At 36.6% G+C, this 19,145-nt stretch overlaps 2 protein-coding genes across 10 annotated transcripts in view; one reads left to right on the top strand and one right to left on the bottom strand.

Moving 5' to 3' along the window:
- Window positions 1-19,145, top strand: part of Fryl (FRY like transcription coactivator) — a 230,864-nt gene that overhangs the window by 65,819 nt on the left and 145,900 nt on the right. For 8 of the 9 annotated variants that reach the window (XM_040292463.2, XM_040292462.2, XM_040292460.2 and 5 more), the window contains exon 1: window positions 15,428-15,554. The exons of the other annotated variant lie outside the window; for it this stretch is intronic. In XM_040292463.2, the coding sequence (XP_040148397.1) occupies window positions 15,482-15,554 (73 nt within the window). In that variant the 5' untranslated portion in view covers window positions 15,428-15,481. Of the gene's footprint in view, window positions 1-15,427; window positions 15,555-19,145 lie in introns of those variants that run through there. 9 annotated transcript variants of the gene reach the window in all.
- On the bottom strand, window positions 15,230-18,232 carry LOC144366667 (uncharacterized). Its single transcript, XM_078021280.1, has 2 exons — window positions 17,969-18,232; window positions 15,230-15,500 (listed from the first exon to the last, which is right to left on the bottom strand). The coding sequence occupies exons 1-2, from the start codon at window positions 18,063-18,065 to the stop codon at window positions 15,259-15,261; spliced, it is 339 nt and encodes a 112-aa protein (XP_077877406.1). The 5' UTR covers window positions 18,066-18,232; the 3' UTR covers window positions 15,230-15,258.

Here is a 19,145-nt window from a genome sequence, read left to right as displayed (position 1 = left end):
GCTCAGTGGTGTAGTCCCTGAGTTCAATCTCCAATATCCTCCCCACTGCAAAACAAACAAATAAGCAACAACAACAACAACAAAAACCTTGGAGCATTCCATCATAGACAACATTCTATGAATTTGAATCTAGGTCTTTTCTTGTGCCTACTTTCAAAATTTTTATTATGCAGCATATATGGGAGTTCATAGGGCTTGAAAAGCTGGGCCCTTCCTTCTCTGTTCACGATGTATTCCCTTCAAAATAGCTACTGTCAAATGATTGTATGATTCAGATAGAAAAGTTTTCAGTTAGTGCAGCAGTATTACTTTAGTTTTACAGTTAGCCTACTCTTAAAAAAAGGTTCTTTTTAGATTGTCTTTTCAGGTTTACTTGATATTTATCTTTTAAAAATTGAGGCAGTTAGCTATGGTTGGAGTCAGAAACAGGGTCTTTTAGAAAGACCTTAATGGAAGTAAAGATGGAGTTGTTTCCCATTTGAAGGGACCTGTTATAGGTTCTCTGTCCCATTTACTTTGTCATTTCTGAGTCCCAGATCTTGTGTTTAACCAGTATTGTCTGGTGTGGTGACACTGGCTGTTAAAATACCTTCACGCACCACTTGACAATATTGTGGTTAATGGGTGACTGCACAAATGGCGGTGGTCCCATAAGATCATATCACCTAATGATGTCACAGCCGTCTTGGTTTGTATAAGTACACTCTGTGATGTTTGCCTAAGGACAAAATCACCTAACAACATGTTTCTCAAAATGTGTCCCTGTGGTTAAGCAACACATGGTTGTATTACAGTTCCTTACATCAGTTGCTCTTTAGCTTCTGCTCCAGATCTCCTCCCTGATGAATCCTTCTGCTTCTACCCAGAACCTCTTGCGTGGGGCAAATGTTATCTAGGATCCCACTCCACTCTGAGGCTCAGTAACCATACCTTCCTGGTAAATGGCTATTTTGATGGTCACCTCTGCTTCTTCCTTACCTAAGAAGCAAAAAAGAAGGAAATACTGAATTTAAGGTAAGCACTAGAATTGTGGTTCAGTGGCAGAGCGCTTGCCTCGCACATGTGAGGCCCTGGGTTTGATCCTCAGCCCCACATAAAAATAAATAAACAAAATAAAGATATTGAAAAAAAATTTAAATCTTAAAAAAATACTGAATTTCAGGTAAAATAATTTTAAATGGGAACAAAATATAAATATTAAATAAACCAATATTAGTTAGAACATTCTGAAAAAAATACAGTAAAAGTATAAGAAGTTGAATAAGACAATAAAAATATCCATGCCAGGAAATACTTGCCAGGTGTGGTGGCTCACTCCTGTAGTCCTGCTCAGGCAGCTCAGGCATCAGGATTGCTTCAGCCCACAAACTGAGGCTAATATGGGCAACACAGTGAGACCCCTTGTCAAAAGAAAAAAAAAAAAAAAGAAAGGGTGCTAAAGATATAGCTAGAAGAACATTAATATAGGGCAAGATGAGTAAAATTAAGTTTAAAATGTAACTAAAAGAATATACTAGAAAGAGTAAACAAAAATAGTGTGCTATAAAGGGAATTCAGGAAGCGATGTAAAGTCCAAGGTTTAACTCCACCCAGGTATAAATAATGGCCTTTGGGTTGAGGCAACTGTAGATAGTTATAGCTTCCAATTCTGGTGACTTCCTGAAACTGGAATTCAACAGGGGGAGAAGTCTCTTGTATGACTATCCTTGGGGTTAACAGTTTCCCTCTCACCTTTTACCCCAGTTGATTTTCCCTGTGAGGATTGCAACTCCTTGTCCTCTAGTGTCAGTCATTCTATGAAACACAAAAGGTTTTTTTTTTTTTTTTTTTTTTAACCAGCTGGTGAGTTCTCTGAGGACTAAGCTGGTCTGAAGTATGTGGGTAGTCTCAGAGCTTAGTCTACGTATAGACAGTTAATAAGCTTTTAGTAAATATTTGAAGAAAAGTTCCAGTCTTTTGTCCTGTCGTTCTTGTCGTTTATGTGACAAGGCAAGTTTTTACTTGTTAGTAAAAGCTGCTGTTGGCCTCCACATTGAACCCACTGGCTTTGCCTTCAAAACCATTCAACACAGGGCTCAGTGGGCATTGATTCGTGGGGCACAACCAGCCTTCTAGTAGTTTCAAAAGAAAAAAAAAAGGAGAAGAAATAAAAAGGCCTCACAAGTTGAGCCAATGATGACCTGGAACAAAGTCAGTATAAACTTTTTCTATGAAGGGCTGGATGGTAAATATTTTAGGCTTCTAGGCTATAAGTCTCTATCACAGTACTTAGCTCTAGCTTTAGATAAAAAGCAACCATAGATGATTCATGAAAGAATGTGCCCGACTGTGTCCAGATATGACTTGATTTGCAAAACAGGCCATAGGCTGAGTTTGGCCTGGAGGACAAAGTTTTCCAAGACCTAAGATGGAATATAAAAAAGAGTGTTGTTAACATCAGAGCGCTACATACAGAAAACTTACCTCGGTAATAAAGAACAGAAGTATTGAAGAAAAGGTCCAATATTGTATTTTTTTTCCTCTAACTCTTGGAAAAGTGTTTTACCTATAGTAGGTATTTGATAAATATTAATTTGAATTGAGATCCAACTGTATCATTTATCTTCCCAGGGCCTCAGTTGTCTTATAAAATTTAGAAGGTGATTGTAACATCTCACCAGTTAAAAAATAAATAAAACACCCCCCCATCCTGTAAATGTTTTGGAAGGCCAGATGGTTTATTCTTTAATGATAACAGTTGGCTTAGCACATTTCCTTTATAACCTCAGTCTCCTGGAGTGGAGTTCTAAAGAGGATGCTTTTATTAATCATTTTTTTAATGGCTCTTTCCATAGTAGAACTCATTATCTAAGCTATAGCTCTGTCTTGCTCCCATCTACCGTATATGTGGATAGAATACATAGTTTATAATTTTTTAATCATAAAATTTATTGAGCCTAGTTATTTCTTTGTTTAAAAAAATTAGCTAATTTATAAGGTGACCTAAACAATTTTAGGTGGTCCTTTGTAGATAAATAGTGGTCAAGATGAGGATCAGTTCATTCATCTATTAATATTAATCAATCACTGGATTATTTAAACTATTAAAGATAAGCAGTAATTCAAAAGAGTTTAAATTATTACAAATGTAAATTGTAAGTGCCTTATCTAAATTCTTAGACTTTTGATGGATTTTTGTTTCTAAAGAGTGATTTACATTTAGGCTAAGTCCACTTTCTTACACTATCCTCAAAAGAAAGTGTAAGAAACGCTACATATTTATAGTTTACTTGAAGAAGAAACTTTAAAAAAAAACAAAAAAACTCGGAAAAGTTCTTTGTAAGGAATACAAAAGAATTCTCTTTATTTCTTAGGCTTCCAAATTTTTCCATTCTCTATTTTTAACTAGATTCAGGTGTACTAGAGATGAGATAATGTTCTTTCTGTATTAGTATATTTTGAGATATTTCTTCTTAAACATTAATGTGCTTAAGAATTGCCTGGGGGAATTCTATCAAAAAATGGATTAGTTTTCTTTTGTGGCAGAGTGGGGGATATCAGGGATTGAGCCCAGGGGTGCTTAACCACTGAGCTACATCTCCAGTCCTTTTTTATATTTTATTTGGAGACAGGGTCTCACTTAGTTGCTTAGGGCCTCACTAAGTTGCTGAGGATGGCCTTGAACTCACAACTTCCTGCCTCAGCTTCCCAAGTCCCTGGGATTACAGGTGTATGCATCCAGCAAAAAATTAATTATTGATGTGCAAAGTTTAGGAGTGGGGCATTGAAGAGCATTAAGCTTACAAAGTTAAGCTCTTCAAATTACTTTTAATAGTGTATGTTGTGATTAAAAGCTGGCCATGGATGAACATTTTTTTCTTTTTTGAGCTTGCCTGTTTGTTGGTACCGAACGTCTCTTCATCTTTTCTTTCTGACCCTAATAGTACTCTATCTACTTCCTCAATTTACTTTTTGTCTCTTTAATTGATTGCCTCTGCAGTTTGGTGGCTTTTCCTTTTCCAATTTAGATTCTTTGTTTTATGTTATATTATAATCTTCCTGATATACCTGGTTGTTTTAAACCAAGAGTGATATCAAAGGTGACTCTGGTGATGAAGACCTCTAGTTGGTTGAAAACGGAGTATGCTACCAACAATGTAGGGAAAGTATGGAAGGTGAGTGCTGGCCCGGGTATTGAGCCCTGGCTTTTCGAAGAGCACCTCCTGGATGAGGCTGCCTTAGGTCTCCAAAGGCCCTAGGTCACTGCAGTGCTCGGCCCTGTTCTGGCACAGGTGCTAATGGTGCCCTCTTTGTTCTCAGAAAGTCTTACTGTGGATAGTAAACTCAACATTCACCTTCATGGTTCATAGAATTTTATTTGTTCTTTCTCAGTAGGATTGGTCAATTACAATGCAGATACCCTTTATTGCTCAAAACATCTGTGTTACTTATATTGACAGTGAATGTATGGAATTACTAATCTAGCTTCTTTGGACAATAAATATGTACGTTATGTGTTATAAAAATACAAATTTAGTAACCAGGAGGTTTTCTAAAAGTCTCAACATCTGGATTTTTATTATTGTCTTCAAAATGACTATTTCACGCAATTAAAAGTTTTTGTCTAGAGTTTTTAGGAACTCAAGAATGAATTTTAGATATATATATATATTTTTAAAAAAGCAGATTCTTCTTTCATTCAAGAAATAATGTCTTAGCCTTGTGCCAAATGATAGAAAATTGGTATAGTTTGTGAGGACAAAGAAGAAAGTATGATTATAGGGTTGGGACTGTTTCATTCATACTACAGGAAGCATTTTTTTTTTTTATGTGTGAAAGATTAAAAAAAGGAACTAAGACCAAAGCTGGGAGCAAGTTGGGCTATTAATAAATGCCTGTGTCAGGAACATAAGGGTAATTGTACCTTACCCAAGTAATACATACGTCATATAATTGCTGCTGAATAGGTAGGTGTTTCCCCCCCAAATGATAGAGATATTGAAAATACTTCTTTGGTGGTTTCAGTTTGCTTATTTATGAGTACATTGATGCACTGATGCAACCTGTGGTATTTGTATCAGACTTATCTTTATTTAAACTAACCAGGCATGGGGGCCCACACCTGTAATCCCACTGATTGGGAAAGCTGAGGGAGGAGAATTCAAAGTTGAAGCCAACTTCAGCAATTTAGTGAAAATAAAAAGTAAAAAGGGCTGAAGTTATAGCACAATGGTATAATGTCCCTAGGTTCAATCCTCAATACACCTCCCCCCAACACACACAACATTCACTCAGAGCTATGGTTAAGAACTCAATTTATCCTTCTAACAGAAGCAATGAATTTTGGACTTGAAAGTTGACCTAAAACCTTTCTATTCAAAATTCTAGTCTAGTTGGTTTATAATAGATTCTCTTCATAACTCAGTAGTTTACTTTGTTTACCTTTCGTGGAGCTGACTTTGAATTATCTTTTTGTTATTTTATTTTCCTTCAGTTCAGTGGAATCCATTAATTTGTGGTTATTGTTGGCTAGCAAGTACTTGAAGATAATTAATTCACTTTTCCGCAGCCCTGAGGGCTTGGTGTGTGCCTGCTCCCTGCTGTCTCTGTCCTCCCACTTCTTGTCTCAGTGTCCCTTAGTACTTCATATTCACAGAGCCCAAACTCTCCTCGCTGTGACCTACGCTTGCCTAATCATGTCCAGCACTACCATCTTCCCACCTTCTAAGCCTGGGGGTCACTTTTGAATATTTCAACATTTTCTTATTTTTCTGATCCTATTAGTTACCAAATACAAAATACACCAGGAGAAGATCTAGTGGGGAAAATTGGATCTGTGTCTTTATCCCTATTCTCCTCCCCCCTTTTCTTGTTGTTAGCAGTATACTGTATTTTTAGTCATTATCTCTTGTCTGAGCAATTTAAATAGTCCATCTACTTCTCTTGTGTTCTTTAATCTTTTCTCCACCCAACCAATCATGTGGCCTTTCTGACCTCTTTCCTGCTCAAAATCCTTGTCCGGCTTCCTGTTGTCTGCTTCTGTATTTCTTGGAGTCCTTGTGTTGTTTTGGGGTTTCTTTGGGAATCTCCTCAGGCACCCAGAAGAGCCACATGGGTAGGACTTGGTGCTCTGGGTGCTGGAGTTATTCTATTTGCTTTTCTTTTGGGGGCTAAGCCTAAAGGTTCATTCCGTAGAAGATCTGCTGTTGAACAAATCTAGATTTGATGCTGTTCCCAAATTGGCCTTCCTTTCTGACCACTCCATCTTATTCTCTGTCCGTATATTCCTTTGGTTGCCTGCACAGCACTTACACAGTTTTGCAATTTAATATGTGCACATTTGTATGTAGAATGGCTCTCTGACTCACATATGCATGTATATGCACACATATACACACATACACGTTTTTATCTCCACCATTAGTTCTAACTTTGTCAAGGGCATAAGGATTTCTTGTACTCACTATTTGTCCATAAGTATTTAGACCATTTATGTTTAATTAGCAACATGGTTGGTTTCAGTCTGTCTTTTTCTGTGTCCTGTTTGCTCTATCTGTTGTTACCATCCCGCTTTCCCCCCTTTCTTTTGAATTGTGTATTTTCTAATATTCTAATTCATTCTACTATTGGGTTATTAGCTAGCTCTCTCTTTCAAAATCAGTTGCTCTGGACTTCACAAAATGAATTTCAATTTATCACTGCCTACTTATCAATAATTGCATAACGTTTTACATGTAAGAACCTGGAATCTTATATTTTGTTTCACCCCTCCATCCTTTGTGCTGTTGTCGTCAAATGTTTTATTAATACATATTAAACCCAACTGTATGTTGCTAACCACTTTTGGTTTAAATAGTTAACTTTTTGTATATGTGTGCTAAGGATTGAACTGAGGGCTTTGCACATGCTAAGCAAGTGCTCTACTGCTGAGCTACATCCACCGCCTACCAGTTAACTCAAAGAACATGTAAAATGAGAAAAGATTTTCTCTTTATCCACATTACTGGCACTCTTCACTTGCTTGTGTGGACTGATCTTTTATGATTTTCTTTCCACTTGAAGAACTTTCTTTAACATTTTTTTATAGTGCAGGTCTATTGTCTTGACAAATTTTTCAGATGTTGTCTGTCACATAAAAGTTTTAATTTTGCTTGTTATTTTTGAAAGATATTTTCACTGAATATAGAACTGTAGGTCAGTAATTTTGTTTTAAGCTTTTCAATGATGATGTTCCAACTTCTGCTTTATATACTTTCAGATAAGACGTCTTTATTTATTTTTATCTTTGTTCCCCTGTACATAATTAATCATTTTCTTTGATGACTTTAAAAATTCTTTATCAATGGCTTCTGCAGTTTATTATGTGCCTTGTCATGTGTTGCATATGTGTGTGTATGTGTGAATGCATATGCATGTATTTTGGCTTGTGATTTTTGAATCTGTGGGTTTATAGTCAAATCAATTTTAGAAAAATACTGATTATCATTTATTCTAGTAATATTTTCTGTTCACTCCTTCTTAGATTCAGTTCCATATATGTTAGACATGTTGATGTTGTTCCATGAGTCACCGAGGCTCTGTTCATTTTGTTATTTATAATTATAACAGTATTATATTTTGCCGTCTGTGCTTCACTTTGAAGAATTTCTGTATCCATTTCTTCAAGTTTACCAATTTTTTAGGAGTTTATAGTCTTCTGTTGGTCTCACACAGTGAATTCATTGTTTTAGGTACATTAGTTTCCCCTTTCCCATAGTTTCACTTTCTGCAGTTTCAGTTACCCACAGAGAATCATGGTCTGAAAATATGAAATGGAAAATTCTGGAAATAAAATCTTCATAAATTTGTAGTTGCATGCCATTCGTAGTAGCATGTTAAAATCTGACTGTGTCCTGAGCCATCCTGCCCAGAATGTAAATCATTCCTTTTCCAGCGTATTCATGCTGTGTATTCTACCCACCTATTAGTTGTTAGAAGCCAACTCAGTTTTCAGATTATCTGTTGTGGTATTTAAAGTGCTTCTGTTCAAATAACCCACATATAGATAACCCGGCATAGCCTAATGCTGTTATTATGATGTCATTCATCTCATCATGTAGACATTGTATCGTCTCACATCATCACAAGCAGAAAAGTGAGTACAATAATATATTTTGAGTAAGAGACTGCATTAACATAAATTTTGTTATAGCATGTTGTTTTAATTGCTTTCTTATAATTGTTAATCTTACTGAACCTAATATAAATACAAATTAAATTTTATATATGTTTGTATAAGAAAAACCATAGTATATATAGGGTTTGGTGCTATCTGCAGTATCAGGCATCCATTGGGGGTCTTAGAACATATTCATGTTAATAAGGGCGGGACTGTTGTATTTGTTTTATCTGAAAGTTCTATTTGAATCTTTTTTAAAAAAAGGTTTGTTTTTAACATTGTGTTTATTTTTTCCTCTAAATCCTTGAATCATTTTATAATCGTCTTTTAAAGAACTTGTCTAATTCTAATTTTATGAATCACATTCTCCTACTTCTTGACACATCAAACCTTTTTAATTAGATGTTGGATATTGTGAATGACATTGTTGACTGGTGGATTTTGTTATATTCTCCTAAAGAATTTCATTCTTTTTTTCTGGAAGGCAATACTTTGAAGCTTGTTTTACAAGATTGTTTTGGACCTTCTGAAGCTACTTTAAGGAGTGCTTGAAGCAATCTTGAACCCTATTATAAGACAAAACCCTTCTGTAATATCTACAGAGTGCCTTGGCTATTCAGTGGGAATTTCTGTGGTTTATGGATTTTCATGGGATCTTCTCCCAGGACTGTGTTACCGAAGTGCCTGTGGGCAGAATGTTGAGGTGATAACTGTGTTCTTCTTGTTTGTTTCCCATCTTTCAGGGAATGTATTGTCCTTTTCCTGTTGTCCTATGTCTAAAGCCTTGTTTGTGTATGTTGTATAGTGTTGTAAATTAAAGTAGGAGAGAGAGTCCTAGTCTGGTTACTCTCTCAATACCCAGAAACAGAAGTTTATAATAAAATTTTATATATTTTATATTTAATTTTATGTATTTTATATTTAAATGTGTGTATTATGTGTAAACATGTTTTTTTGAACACTTTTGAGATTTATAGAAAATTACAAGGAGAGTACAGAAAAAGCTTATGCACCACACTGTTTTCACTCCTGTTACCATTTTACATCATTGTGTTACATTATTCCCAAGTAATGAACCATTATTGATAAATTTTTACTGACAAAACCTCATGCTTTGGTTGCATTTCTTTGGATTCTATCTTTTGTTCTTTTTCTGTTCCAAAACCTAATCTAAGATTGCACTTTATATTCACTTGCTGAGTCTCCTTGGGGCCTTTAAATAGTAACAGTTTCTCAGAATTTCCTTGTTTTATTGTAGTGTTGAGGAATATTGGGTGAGTATTTTGTAGACGGTCCTTTATTTGGATGTTCTCATGGTTAGACTGGGCTTATGGGTTTTCTGGAGGAAAAAGACAAGGAAGTGCCCATGGCATCACATTATATCAAGAGTGAGTACTGTTAACGTGACTTATCACTGGCGGTATTACCCTTGATATTCTGGCTGAGGTCATGTTGGATTTCCTCATGATAAAACTATCCGTTTCTCACTTACTTTCTGTTTCACTGTCACAGAGCTATAATACCACAGGTAAAACACTGCCAACTCAGGAAGCTCATTAGAGACTTGATGCCCAGGGTTTTTAATCTGGCTGATCATATAGGCATCCCCTGCTTGGCATTTATCCATATTTTAGATTCCCAGCAGGGGAAGCAGGTGTTAGCATAAACCATATCACAAGTACAAACTGAAAGAACAATCAAGGCTTGCCATCGGAGAAAAAAATACCCGTTTATTGAGGCAGCTCTGCATATTTATAGAGCCGGGGGTGGTTTGACAGTTGAAACAGTTCAACAATTTAACGGTTTTTTGACAGCTGGCTTGGGGTGTGTTCTAATTGGTGGGTAAGGATCATGTGAGCCAGCAGGGCTCACCATTGGATGGCAAGATCACGTGAGCCAGCAGAGCTCACCATTGGACGGCTCTTCTTGGGGGATGGGGAAGTTAGTCTTTGGAGCCAGGGCAATTCCCAACACAAACCACTGAAGCCTAGTGGGTGGCTTTTATTAGGCCTGGGAGTGGTGGGACCTTCTCAGAAGATGAGTTCTTAGATGTCAGCTAAAGGCCAACCTGCTAAGGTGGCCTTTCAAATGACAGCAGTCAGGTTTTTTTTGTTTTTGTTTTTGTTTTTGTTTTTTTGTACAGTGGATTGAACTCATGGGTACTTGACCACTGAGTCACATCCCCAGCCCTTTTTGTATTATATTTAGAGACAGGGTCTCACTGAGTTGCTTAATGCCTCACTTTGCCTGAGGCTGGCTTTGAACCCTTGATCTCCTGCCTCAGCCTCTCGAACCACTGGGTTCTTTTCTATATAATGTAAGACTTGTCTCTCCCCACCCCCTATTTATTTATTCTTTTTATTTGGCGGGGTACTGGGTGTTGAACTTGGGGGCACTGAACCACTGAGCCATATACCCAGCCCTGTTTTGTATCTTATTTAGAGACAAGGCCTCACTGAGTTGCTTAGTGTCTTGCTTTTTGCTTAGGCTGGCTTTGAACTTGGAATTCTGCGTCAGCCTCCTGAGTCGCTGGGATTTCAGCAATGCACCCCTGCGCTGGGCTCCCCCATTTATTTTATATTAGTGTCCTAGTCTGTCTTAGTTATCACTGAATGCCATAGACTTTCAAAGAATTCATGAAGAATGAAAATTGATTTGGTTCACAGTTCTGGGAATGGGGCCTTGGTATCTGGTACATATTCTGCAGTGTCCCTGGGTAGTTTATGTGGCTAGATTCGTAGCTCAGGTCTCTTTTCATGAGGCCACAGTCCCACTGAATGATGGCCCCTCCCTTATGGCCTCATTTTACCTTAATTACCTCCCCAATGTCCTGCTTCCAAATATCATAGTTGGATTAAGTTTCCTCCAACTGAATATCTTACAGTGGCAATTAAATTTCAATATGAAATTTGGTGAAGACAGCCGACCCATAATAATGAATATGGATTTCTGAATATTTTATTTTATGCCTAGGGTTACATTCCAAAACTGTGTTGTTTATTTGGTTGCTTGGATTTTTACAGCTTTGGCCATTGAGAGCTCTTTGAGTTGACCCCCGAGTCTCTCTGACATACCACATTGTTTTGTTTCTTGAGTCCTCCCTTCTTTCTACCACTCTAAGAAGATGCTTCAGGCTCATTTTGTGTATTTTCTGCTCCATCCATGGAATCAGCTGATTCTCCAAGGAGCCCTATTTCCTTTCAGTAAGGAAGAAAATTGTAGAAAATTTGGGCAATATAGAAAGATGTAAGTAAATAAAAGTAAGTACACCAAGAAGTAGATGTCAGCTAATGGTATAGTAGTTACCGTGAAACACTATGTTGTGTTATTTAATGAAATTTTAAAGCAAACCACTGAAGTGATTTTTTGCCGCTTTTTTTCTCATTTGCATTTCATGTGTGATGGTGATCATTTAGCAAACCCGTGAGCGTATTTTCTTCCACCTAGAGCCTTTCAACCTCTTTTCTTTTGCTTTATTTATTTATTTTGGTTATAACTTCTTTCCTAAACTCCAGAAAAAATGAGGCCTTTTTGAATACATAAAATCTATGGAGGCTGTAGAAGGCTCTAGGAGTGATAGAGTTTTTGACATTTTATACCAATATTTATCAAAATAATTTTTCCATCTATGTTGGTTTTGGATACTAGTTTAATACTTCTTGAGATATTTTTAAACCTTTCAATATGAGGAATCATTCATATATTTGTATTCTTTTCCTAAGAGTGAATTAGTAATCTTATTTTATTTTGTGTAGCCAGAACACTAAATTCTAATATTTTCAGTTAAGCCCCAATTTTATTATATATCAAGGAACCTTTTCTCAGATCCCATAAGGTATGCTGCTGAAAATTCTTCCTGGTACCATTGTTTTGATGAATGTGAGTATACCTGTGTATACCTTCTACTTAAGAATGTAAAGCAAGTGACTAATTTCATGAGTCCTTAAAATATCAGAAGGGCATATAATCAAATGAGAATTGGTTAAAAGAAAGAAGGAAATCTACATTCTAACCCAGGGAGGTCAAGAGAATTACCATGATCCTCACTGACAAGCAGTCTTCCCTATGGTATCTGGCCCATGCCAAGAGGACCTCAATAAAAAGACTGCTAATACTGAAATGATGAAGTTGTTAAAAGTGTTCTAAAGCATCATTTAAAAAGTCTTCTTTAATATATTGTAATCTATTAGGCAAGGAGGAATATGGTTGAAAGAAATTATCCAAATTAGATTTTTCTGCTTTGCCAAGGATCTGCTGTCAAGAAACAATTTCCGTGGCTTTCTTTTCATGATAATACCAAAAATATGTATGCACATACTATTCAAAGAATGCTGGATTTATAGAAAGAATAAAATGGAAATTGGCATCTCTGGTCTTTTGATAAAATTTGCAATAAGCTTTAGGCCATGTCTTGGTTTCTATGATTAATTGGAACCTTAAGGACAGAATAATGGCAGTATCATTATTTAATTTTAAAACAGGATTAGTGATTAAAGGATTGAGAAAGAAATTAGAACACAATGGGACTCTTCCATGGTCTTCAAAAAGGATTATTTGATGTGTATGTGGTTTTCCCAGTTAATACTTTAGTGATTTGGGTAATAAAAATTGAGAAGAGATAGAAAGGAAATAACATAAATTCATTAATCTCTCCTTTAATATTTGTGACTAGTAGTTGCATTACACTATTTATTTTGTTCTTTACATTTCAGAATAAAGTTCAGAGAAACCAGGCTCTGTCCATATGAGCCTATTGGATTAGTCTACATGTAGTTGGAAAAATTAATTTTTATTATGTATTTATTATCAAAAGAAACTGTTGATTTTCTTTGGATGTATATACACAGTGATAGACCAATTAGAAACTTCAGGTTTTGATTTATTCTTTTAGATCCATGTAGACAAATTAAGCAAAAAAATTTTAAAAAAATTTTATTTAAAAAATTTTTTCTAATTAAAAAAAAATACTTGTGGGCTGGGGATGTGGCTCAAGCGGTAGGGTGCTCTCCTGGCATGCGTGCGGCCCGGATTGGATCCTCAGCACCACATACAAACAAAGATGTTGTGTCCACCGAAAACTAAAAAATAAATATTAAAAAATTCTCTCTCTCTTCTCTCTCTTCTCTTCTCTTCTCTTCTCTTCTCTTCTCTTCTCTTCTCTTCTCTTCTCTTCTCTCTCTCTTAAAAAAAAAAAAATACTTGTGAGAAAATCACTCATTATTTAGCACCCGGAACCCAATATTATCATACTCTGGTCTATTTGCAAATAGTTAGACTTACTTGTTATAGCTTATAAAAGTTTACTAGAAAGAACCTTAGTTGCTTTTGTGGGACATTATAGCCACATAACATTAAGTAGCTTTTAAGACTTCTGTGAGACAGGCTTAGCCAAATTGGGCTGGGAGGAGGATGGGAAAGTGACTGGGCATCTCTCTGCTAGTTTGTCTGCTTTCTGACATGGTTCAGTTCTGAGTCTTGGCATTTAATGGTGTGTTTGTTGGGCCTGGATCATTTTATTCCTTTAATCTGATAATTGTTTGGTGAAAAGAGGATTGTGTTGTTAAACCACTTTGAGGAGTATGTATGTTAGTTAGAATGAACTAGTTTCTGGAAAGCTTGGAGTTTTTTGCATGTTGGCATACATGGATAGTGTACATGATGGGATATAGTAGGTACGATGTATAGGCTTTGGGATGTCCTTTATTTGTTCCGTGTCTAAAAGCATTTGTGTTCCCTTATCCCAGGAGAAATCTTGGTCTAAACAGGTCCTGAGAGGTCTCTGATAAAAGAAGACATACCCACACAATAGTGTGGTGGCATTGGGGTTCTCTGTTGGTCATCCTTTGTGTCCCTGGTTTGAATTTACTTAGGTCTGTTCAGGAATGCTCCAGACTTAATACCAGGTTTCTTGTACTGCTCTGAAAAACTACAGATAACTTTTTCATATCACTACCAATGAATGTGTCTTAATGAATGTGACTAGATTTTTCCCCATAGAGTATTGTATTTAGAAGGATGTTTAGCTTCTAATGTAATGCCTACTCATTTGGCTATGAATATATTTATTCGGTTATGACTTTGGCCGCTGTATTTACTTATTCTTTGTGGTACTTGAAGGATATAATAGTGTAGTACTCATGGATCAGTACAAATGCATTGTCACATATGGGAAAAACAACAGCAACAATAACTCTAAAATATATCCCCCATGGACCTCCAAAGAGACAGTAAATTAATAGGTCAAAACATTTTTTCTTTAGATTTTGACATAAACTTCTATTTGTTTTGGTTGTGAAATTTTTCTGTTTCAAAAAGTAGTTAGGCTTTTAAAAGTGCCTGTTTTCAGTTTAAAACAGTTTCTATGAAATAAAGTCTTACAGATTTGCTTTTTATTTGACCCAGAGGATTTTTCACAGTTCAGTGATGATTTGAATGTAAGGTTTTCAAGGGAATTAGGTGTTATATTAAAAATGGAAGACCCTGTGTTTTCAAACAATCCCATCATTATAATAGAGTTATCTCTCTTGAATAAGTTGCATAGGGCAGAAAAAAACTTTGTCCTGAGCTGAGCAGTTTTAGAGGCTGTTGGAAGCTCAGCCAGTGTCTGTGACATCATCTTTTCATTCCATTAGCCGGTGTTATTCTCTGGTGGGGTAAATGAGACGGTGGACTGGGTATCATCATGAGCATGCTGCGAAAACCACTGCCTACTGCCTGGTGTGGAGAGGGGTGGAGAGAATTTACTACTAACATCACCTAGAGGAAACTCACATTGGATTGGGAGAAATTCCACTGATTTTTTTTTTTTTTTTTTGGTGGTGGGGGGAGGTGTCAGTAATTAAAGGAAGAGATTTAAAGATCTTACTCAGTTTGAAATTTTATCTCTAAAGCCCTTAGCTAATGAGAAAAGTTGGCATCCAAGGGCAGAGCTGCCCTGCTCGCCCGTTCACTAGCACTGGTGATGACACTGAGAGCAGCCGGAGGCACTGCTCCTCAAAACTGGTATCAGGAACTGAAACAGAGACAGCATTTTGGCCGTGGGTAGGTCTGCATAAAGAAAGGTGAGGGCGTCCTTCAGGGCACTTACAATAAACTCGTAAGCTTTTATTCAACTGGATAGTTCATCTGCATTCAGCAGCGCTTCCACTATAGTTGTGCGTCACTGCGAGACTGCATGGTAATGAAGCCAAGGCACTGTGGGCCAAAACTCTGCTGTCTGTGAGGAGAGAGGGGACAGCGGCTTGGAGAGGGAGATCAACACAACCTTTGCTGCTGCCGCTGCTGCTTGCCTGTGCTGCTGCTGCTGCTGCTGCTGCTGCTGCTATTGCAGCCGGTGGAGACAGGATGTTGAGTCTACAGGATTCTGTGTTTTTTGAAATAAGCATAAAGTCCTTGTTAAAGTCCTGGAGCAGCAGTTGTAAGTATATATTCCCAAATGGGAGGACTGCTGAGGTATGATTCTCATTGCCATTCTTGCATGCTCTCTTTAGACCCATCCAAATAGGATAAAAGCTGTTGAAAATAGCATAAGGAATATATATATTCTGGATGGGCCATCAGCAAGATAGATTAAAAAAAAAAAACTCAGATGCGCACACGTTGGGCAGTTGCAACATGGTAGTTAAATTTTCTTCAGCAAAAATTTGCCAGCTTTGGATTTCAATGGATTTATTTTATTCTTGTGAAGTTTCTCATAATTGGTCAACAATGAGGGGAAAAGAAGATGACAAATGGACTTGAATTTCTGCAGGGTTATCAGATACCAGTACTATTCCACAGTTCTGTGGTAGCACAAAATGCATGTTTGAAGCAACATCAGCTGTCTTTAAAGCATTAGGCAACTTCATATAATAATAATAACTTTCCTTTATCCTTACAGTTGAAGTTATAATTAGTAATTTTCACATGTAGTTATTTTCTTATATTCTTTTATTATATTCTTCCATATATTTCAAAGTTTAGTTAAGTCTGTAAAACTAATCCCACTGAGCTATTTTTTCTATGCTACTCCCTTCCTAGTATGTGGATTTGCCAGAAATATTGATTTTTTTGTTGTTGTTTAAGATTTTCAGTCATTTTCAATGGTACTTTTTTCTCTGAAAATCTCAAAACACTTATAAAAAATTATGTTACCACAAAATTATCATTGTCATAATATGCCAAAATTATCATAATAACATAATATCAAACTAATTAATTAAGCAGATTCAGGATCTGTTACCCTGTTTGGCCCAAAGAAAATTCAAGTATAGAAAAACTGTGACTTTTCCAAGGTCATGTGGTGGCACAGAACTAGGAATGGAACCCAGTTGTTCTTGCTCCCAACTGTGCTGCTGGGCCTGTGCAAACTAATGAATAAAATATGAGAGATTGAATTTAAATTTTTCCAGTTTAACTCTTTATGAAAATATTTACTTAGTGTAGTTTTGTTTTATAAGCAAATAATATAAAAGACCAAATATCAACATGAAGAAAACCCTCTGAAGATAAAGACTTACTAGATAACAATTTGAGAAGATTTATATTGTGTTCCAAATATTGCATTTATTATCTCTATTTCTTTCATTTTTGATCTTTAAGTAATTCCTTCATGTGGAGATACTGGCATGCCAGATGGCAGAAAATTATGTTAGATTTAGGAGAGTTTCTCAGTGAGTATTGAATAGTTAAAATATTGAAAGCATAATAATTATTGACTAAATGAAATACTTTTACTAATTAAAAAGAAACTGATAATATAGAATACATTTTTTCTAAAGTAAACTAGACTGTAGCTACTAATGTTCCTCCGTCCCCTTCTGCTGCTTCTCCCTCTTTTCCCCATCCTCACCATATACTTTTTTTTAAATAGGAAGACGGTGTATAGTGAGAATGAAGCTATAATTAATAGATTTTTATAGAACAACAGTATATCACAGCAGCTTGTCATATAAAAACTTAGTTTGCTTAGGTATTTATGTATTCTGTAGGTACTGTTTTGTGACCCTTTAAATATTTCTACATGACATTGCCTGGACCCTGTAATCAGCCATAGCAAAGTCTCAATAAGCATATTCCCTGAATTCAAGAGTGAACAAAACCAGATGTTCGTTTAAAAAAAAAAAAAAAAAAAAACAACTTTGCTTTTTTTAGCTCTTAATGGTATGATGATTGAGTTTGTGGGTATCTGACCTACAGCTCTTGGGCAATCATGGTATTATCTCTTGAAGGTGTTTTTATGGTTTTAAAAGCAATAAGTTAATATTGAAAATAAATTGCTAGTGTCAGTGTCCACTAAGGCCCAAACCATGTCTGCCATGGCCCTGGAAAATAGGAGAATATTTTTATTTCATCAACATCTGTGAATTCTGTTTTATTTTCTCTTGGCCCTACTGAGTTAGAAAAAGGGTTGGGATTAAACCATTAAAACCACCGAAAGATAAGTAGTTAGCTCTGTCTTTCCAGGGATGTTTTCACAACACCAAAACTTCTGAATTGTTTATTGATCATTTACTGTGCTAGAAGGAAGTGTGAGATGGATCTTTGCTCCCTGTGAACTTGCTCAGAGAAAAGTTATAGTAAGGAAGTTCAGTAGGGGGAGATGATACACTTGCATTATGACAGGACAAGACGACTGTCACACATGAAAAGAGGGAGTGCAGAGATGGAAGGAATCATTAAATACAGGCATCAGAGGAGACTTGGAGGGGAAGGGAATTCTTCACGTTTGGTTTTGAGTGATAGGATGTTCCCCATAGTGGTAGACAGTGCTGATATCCAGTCTCCCCGAGCCGGTGATACTCCTCTCTCACCCCACCCCTTTCAGCCCTCGCCCAGGACTTGCCATTCTACCTTCTAAAGTTTTCCTTGTGTGCCTCCTAGTTTCTGTTGCCACAGCCACTGCCTTAGTTAAGGCCTGTGTCTTCATGATCACCTGGACTTCTGCCATCGCATCCTTTCATGTCCTGTTGTGTCTTCCCGTCACTGCTGAGTTCCTTTAGATACCTGCCCTCCGTGCTCTCCCCTGCTTGCTTCACAGTCATTCTGTCCCTGGCAGAATGAAGCCTTTCCTCTTCTAGCTGGGCTGACCCCATTCTGGGAACACACTGTGCCACCTTTGCTCCCCTTGCCTGGAATGCACACCCACCCCTGACAGCTTTACAAGGAATTCTTGTGCATGGTTCAGGACCTGTCCTTGGAGCCAGCCAGATGGTTCATGCTTCCTCTATTCTGTGCTTCACTTTGAACACCATTGAATCATTGTTCTGATCACCCTGTGCATGTCTTTCTCTGCTACTCCAGGGGATGGGCTGATTGTCTTTGTTCTTCTGTATACTTAATGTTTAATTAAACTCTCTGAAGTATGTAGGCGACTAAGAGATCAAGTAGGGATATAGTCATTTTTGTTGGAAAGAATAAAAGGAAAGAAAGTGAGAGGCTAAATAGATGACCCCTCTTCAACTGTTTGTTTATTAATATTAGTGTAGTTATGTCTCTCAGGAGAGTAATTCCTCAAGCAGGAATGCACAAAATGATACCTTAGTGATTAAAAAATAATAATAATAATATTTATTTTGGCAAATTTCTTGGGAAAAGAAAATTCTGTTTTTTTAATAGCATTTATAAAAAAGGAAATGGAAAATATTTTTTTCATTAAATTACATATTTCAAATGTTGCCCCTAACCCTCTTGAAGAAAAAGAAAGATCTAGGGATTTTATTGTTGAACATACCTCGACAGCAGTGTATGTTATTATAGTTGTTTATCATTAATTATAATGATATTTCTCATTTATAGGATACATTTGCATGGTTTGCATGAATGTTAGATGGCACTTTTTATATTTCTCGCCAGAGGCCCTCTGGTTTCAGGGCCTGCTTAGCTGGCAGAATGTTGATGCGGTGCTGCTGAAGTTTGATTATAGTTGAGCTTATTTCTTTCAGTAACAACAATGAAGTGACATTCATATGGCCTAAATTCAGGATTTTGTCTTTGTGCCAACAGTTTTGGGCATTATTTCTTTTAAAAA

This window comes from Ictidomys tridecemlineatus, chromosome 9 (assembly GCF_052094955.1).
Source record: "Ictidomys tridecemlineatus isolate mIctTri1 chromosome 9, mIctTri1.hap1, whole genome shotgun sequence".
Taxonomy (NCBI): Eukaryota; Metazoa; Chordata; class Mammalia; order Rodentia; family Sciuridae; genus Ictidomys; species Ictidomys tridecemlineatus.
This window is presented reverse-complemented; position numbering and strand designations above follow the sequence as displayed.

Excerpts from the sequence above, each read along its gene's own strand:
- LOC144366667 (XM_078021280.1), bottom strand. The coding sequence starts at position 18,065 with ATGGCAGAAGTCCAGGTGATCATGAAGACACAGGCCTTAACTAAGGCA. Across the intron at positions 15,501-17,968 it reads CACAAGGAAAACTTTAGAAG|AATCCTGTAGACTCAACATC; the intron begins GTAGAATGGCAA and ends CAAAAAACACAG.